At 33.2% G+C, this 6,000-nt stretch overlaps 1 protein-coding gene across 1 annotated transcript in view; it reads left to right on the forward strand.

Moving 5' to 3' along the window:
* Positions 1-4,831, forward strand: part of CGRRF1 (cell growth regulator with ring finger domain 1) — a 28,215-nt gene extending 23,384 nt beyond the window's left edge. Inside the window, exons 5-6 of the mRNA XM_019968948.2 lie at positions 3,003-3,110; positions 3,334-4,831. Coding sequence (XP_019824507.1) covers positions 3,003-3,110; positions 3,334-3,654 — 429 coding nt within the window. The 3' untranslated portion in view covers positions 3,655-4,831. The remainder of the gene's footprint in view (positions 1-3,002; positions 3,111-3,333) is intronic.
* The last annotated feature ends 1,169 nt before the right edge of the window (positions 4,832-6,000 follow it).

Raw genomic sequence — 6,000 nt, forward strand, 5'->3', positions numbered from 1 at the left:
ATATCCTTATGAGGCTATAAAAAATATTGTATGTTTACAGCCATTGTTTTTTAAACTTTATATGCATATAATTTCAGAAACTCACCAAAATAAAAATGTAAAAGAACACCCATATACCCTTGACCCAGATCTAATTGTTGACATTTGCCCCATTTTCATTATTTGCCCATATGTATATGTATATATGGGCTTCCGTGGTGGCTCAGTGGTAAAGCATCCACCTACCAATGCAGGAGATGCAGGTTTGATCCCTGGGTTGGGAACATCTGCTGGAGAAGGAAATGGCAACCCACTCTAATATTCTTGCCTGGGAAGTCCCATGATCAGAGGAGCCTGATGGGCTAGAGTCCATAAGGTTGCAGAATAGTCAGACATGACTTGGTGGCTAAAAACAACAACAAACAACATGCATGTGTATGTATATATATATTTTAATGAATTGAGAATAAGTTGTATACATGATGATTCTTTACATCCAAGTACTTCAGTGTGTATTTCGTAATAATAATAGGTGTCTTCTCTTAAGTAACTATGATGTAGTTATCTACTTTATAAATCTAACATTGGTACAATATTTTATCCAATCTATTACCTGCATTCCAATTTGTCAGCCTAACAGTATTGTTTACAACATGTCTTTTCCCTCCAGAACATATTGTAGTTTAGAGTCAGAAATTATATTTGTCATGTATTTTTAACCTCCTTTAACCTGAAACATTTCCATAGCCTTTTTTTTGTCTTTTATGACATTAGCATTTTTGAGGATTACAGTCACATGCACACACTGTTTTTGTAAAACAGGACATTCCTCATTTTGTCTGATGTTTCATCATGATTAGATTAAAGTTAAGCATTTTCAGCCAGTGTACCAGGCAGGTGATAGCATTTGATTTTCAGGGCATCGCCTATAGAAGAATAGGAGGTTCTTTTCCCTCATTGACAATGTTAATTTTGATCTCTGTCAAGGTATTATCTAATTTCCCATCGTTTCCTTTTTTTTTTTTTTCTCCCTCCCTTGCAAATAATAGGCAGTGTGTGAAAAGGCACTTTAAGACCATACAAATATCTTGTTCTTTATCAAAATCCCCCCTTGGATTTAATATCCATTAATGATTCTTATCAGAGTTCATCTTTACCATGATGGTTGCAAAATGATTATTTTCCAACTTCAGCTCTGCATTCAGCCCTCTGCCTTCTATTACAAGTAAGAGACCTCTGATTTATCTCTTTAATTATCTATTTGTTATCTCACAGCTTCGTAAATTCCTTTTCCTCCCAGTGGTTTATAATTCATTACTGAATTTGATTATTTAAGTCCTCAAACTACGCTTTGCTTATTTCCTGCCCCAAACTGAGGATTTATCGTCAAAAACAGTGCCCATAAATTCCTCGGATTAGTTCTCTCAAAAGTAAAAAACCTACGTAAAGAGGTATAACTCAGATGATGCTTTCATCCCCAAGTTCATTGTTTTCTGGCTTATCCTTCCTATGTTTCTTGTTCTAATGGTAAGAAAATACAGATATCTATCTATTCTCATTTTCCCTTCTTTCTTATACAAAAAGTAGGAAACACTTTACACTATGCATATTCTCACTTTTTTTACTTTATATCTCCTGGAAATTACTCCAGATCAGTTCATAGAGATCTTCCTCATTTTTTTTTAAACAGCTGCCTAGCACTCTATTGTATGTAGGGTATACATGCATTAATGCCATAGTTATTCAACCAGTCTCCTGTGGTTGGACATTCAGGTAGTTTCCAGTATTCTGTAATAACAAATAATCTTGCACTGGATAACTTGTGTGTCGGTAGTTTAATATTGGTGAGGTTATGTGGTTGAAGGTTAAGTAAATGCAGTTCGTTTTGTTACCTACTGCTAAATTCCCCTCCATTGGAGTTGTTCCTTTGGAATTTTTTTTTTCTTTAACACATTTCCTCCAGCAGTATATGAGAGTGATGGTTTCTCCATAGAGTGTACTGATAAGCTATTCAATTTTTGTTAATCTGGTAAGCTAGAAGTGATATTTCAGTGAAGTTTCAATTTGCATTTATCATATTATAAGTGAAATTGAACATCTTTTAATATGGCTAAGGACCATGTTTTATCTTTCCGTAAATTATCTGTTCATGTCTTTGCCCCATTTCTGTATAGAATTTTTATTCACTTTTTCTTCAATTTTTTAAAAGTTCTTTATAAGTTAAGGATATTCACTTATGTCTGTGATATACATTGTGAATATGTATTTCAACTTGTATGTCCTTTGACTTTACTTATAGTGTTTCTTGTCATGCAAATTTTACATTTTTATGTAGTTATATTTGTCATATTTATCTGCCTCTAGGTTGGAGTCATAGAAAATCTTTTTCTACACTGAAACTAAAAAGAAATTCATGTTTTTTTCCTAGTACTTGTATAGTTTTATTTTTTACAATTATGAGTCTAATTTTGTTTTCCCAAACAGCTATCAGTACTTTTTATTATTACAAAGACTCTCTTCGTTTAGTTATTTGAAATGTAACCTTTATATTTGCATATAAGGTTAAGTCTGTTTGTGGACTGTTTATTCTGTTCCATCCAGCTATCTATTCATTTGCCAGTACCACACTGTTTTAATTTTAGAGGCTTTGTAGTGTGCTTTAAAATTTTAGAGGCTTTGTAGTATGTTTTAACATCTGACTGAACTTAGTCCCTCTCATAGCTTTCTTTCCAGTATTTTCCTAGCTCTTATGTTTTATTTTAATTGTACAGTCAACTCATGTAGCTATATGAAAAACTAATTGCTATTTTTGTTTGGATGACATTAAATTTGTGAATTTGAGGATAAGTAAAGTAACTCTGGCAAAATATATATAAATGGGTTCTAGTGACTGTGATTTAAGGAAATTATTATAAGTTTTCTAATTTATCAACTTCTTATTTTTATTTGAGAAATATTTTTCACATATCTGTGAAATAATAAAAGGAAATCACATACTAACTGGTGTTCAATTTCTGTTTTAGATTTCCATGGTGTCAGTAATTCATATTCCTGATAAGACTTATAAACTCTCCTGTAGGATATTATATCAATATTTACTTCTAGCTCAAGGTCAATTTCATGATCTTAAGGTAAGTTGTACCCTCGAGTCTTATTTTTGTCTTTTCTGTTTGCAGAGTTTCAGAGAATGACTATTATAAAGAGATAATATTTTCAGTTACTTATCACACAAGTTAACTTTTATTTGCTATTAGATTTGCTAGTTCATATGTTTTTAGCAGCTCTTATAACCCCTGTATCTGAAGCATAATTGTCATTTGTAATTATTTTTACATTTGTTTCTTTGATTTTCAGCAACTTTTCATGTCTGCAAATAATAATTCCACTCCCTCCAGCAATTCTTCTCCAGAAGAAAAAAACACAGACCGAAGTTTGCTAGAAAAGGCAGGACTCTCTGAAAGTGAAGTGGAGCCTCCAGAAGAGAATAGCAAGGACTGTGTGGTTTGCCAGAATGGGACTGTGAACTGGGTGCTCTTGCCATGTAGACACACATGCTTGTGTGATGGCTGTGTTAAGTATTTTCAACAGTGCCCAATGTGTAGGCAGTTCGTTCAGGAATCTTTTGCACTTTGCAGTCAAAAAGAGCAAGATAAAGACAAACTGAAAAGTCTCTGAGGATGTTGTAGCAACTGAAAAGTACACTTCCCACTGAAGATGCAAACTGTATTCTTGGAATTAATCAGAACATGGAATCTACAGTGTTAACCGTCAGTGAAAATTCTATTTTAACTTCATATTTGTACGATACATGGACGGCGAAAATTAATTATTCCTTGCTGTTCGGTATGGCACATAGTGAAATTCCACTCTGTGTCAATGCATAAAAACCCATTCAACCTCTTGTGAAGAACGTAAACATTTGGCCTTTTATCAGCTAGAGGATTTCATGTAATATCAATTAGAAAAATTCTGAAAAGCAATCCACCTAAAATTTGAGGAAGTAAAAGTCTTAAGATTTCAGAATGTTTTTTCTTTGATGTAATCTGGAGTGCAATTGGGTAAAAGCTGAATTCTTCTAAAATAATTGTATGTTTCTTAGTTTACAAAAGAGTTGGAAAGGGCTTCTAATTTTAAATCCTTTCCTGAAATATCAGTTTTTATAAATATCCGTTTTGGTTTCTCATTTTCCTTATAATCATAGTCACATAAACATATCTTAATTTTTAAATATAGCTTCTTAAATTATAAATGCAAGAAATAATTCTTGACTGTTCTCAGTGTATCATAGATTTAAATGATACTCATTTATAGGAAGCAGATATATAAAACATGGGTAATAAAATTTCTTGGATAATTAAATTTATTGTCAAATATGATTAGATTAGCAGGATGTGACCTACTAGGGAAGATCTGTGAGACTCTCAATACCTTACCTTAGATTTCCTCCTGCATAAAGAATCCATCCAAAACTGGAGAGGTTTCAAAGCCAGAAAAATCACTAAAAGAAACAAACCATTTTTTTCTCGTGTGTGTGTGTGTGTGTGTGTGTGTGTGTGTGTGTGTGTTTTAATGCCAGATTAACCCCATGTCCTTCTGAATAGTAAATCACTTTGTTTATCCCATGTTACATCCTCTTAGGAGTTGAGGAACCTGGTAGTCAAAAAAAGCCCCATTCCCCACTTTTCCCAAGATGATTAAGAAGAATAAAGTAAATCAGAGCTTCCTGTTTCTTCAATGGAAATTACCTTTAATTCACTAAGAAATTATATCATGGCAAATAAACTGTGACATGCAGGGAGATTTCCAAGCCTTATTTTGTCTTGTTTGTATTAAAAATTATGCCTTATCTTTCTATCATTGTGTTTATATAATATTATTTTATTCCCATCAAATATAGCACCCTCAAAAAGATATTACTATTTCTTCATTTTATAAACCAAATCAAATTTCATCTGTATTCAATAACTAGGTAACAGATATCTTCTAGGGGCCAGATACCTTTTGGGAGTCTGAGCTACAAAGAATCAGACAAGTCTCCTGACCTCAAAATATCTATCTCTAACAGAAGCATTGATGGCTTATTAGAAGCACATCCCTGACTTAGATGTTCCTAAAGCCCTGTTCTAAGCCTGGAACCCAGTGGTCAAAAGCTACAGTCCCTGTTGCAGTTGGCTAGCTGTATAGCAGTTCATCTGGGAACTTCACTTTGTATATCAATTGCAGGGGACTACTCAGAAGTCATTTTGACATCCTTATCCATCCTGCTTCCCTTTACAGGTCTATTTGTACCTAAACTGTCCTAGACACACGCTTACTTTCTCATCTTAGGTAGATTCCATCTGCCATCTTATGCTATTTTTCATAACTTTTTTTTATTGTAGTAAAATAGATATGACATAAAAGTTGCCATTTTAACCATTCTTAAGTATATATTTCAGTGGCATTAAGTACTTTCACACTGTTGTATTACCACCACCAGTTTCCATCTTCAGACATTTTCCATTATCCTAGACTGAAGCTCTGTATCCATCAAATAGTAACTCCTCATTCATTACCTGTCCCTTCAGCTCCTAGGCAACCACCATTCTGTTTTCTGTCTCTGTGAATTTGACTATTCTAGGTACTTCATAGGCATGGAATCATACAATATTTATCCTTTGGTGTCCAGCTTATTTCACTAAGTATAATGTTTTCAAGGTGCATCATGTATCCGAATTTCTTTTTTAAGGCTGAAAAATATTCTGGTATATGTATATACCATAGTTTGTTTATCCATTCACCCATCATTTTTCATAGCTCTTAAAGATGATTAGCCCTTCATTCCCCTTTGCTGCAACTAAAATAATTGTTTTTCCTAACCTCAATAGTAATAAATATGTGAAATTTGGTAAATAATCAATTAAAAACAAGTACACTGACTCTTATAGGCTTATGCCATAATTTGCCAATGGCAATGAATAAGAGACATCTTGTGAGAGCATCTATAAAAGCATTTTATTTGACTGGATCACTAGATGAAAT

The sequence above is a fragment of the Bos indicus genome, chromosome 10, assembly GCF_029378745.1.
Source record: "Bos indicus isolate NIAB-ARS_2022 breed Sahiwal x Tharparkar chromosome 10, NIAB-ARS_B.indTharparkar_mat_pri_1.0, whole genome shotgun sequence".
NCBI lineage: Eukaryota > Metazoa > Chordata > Mammalia > Artiodactyla > Bovidae > Bos > Bos indicus.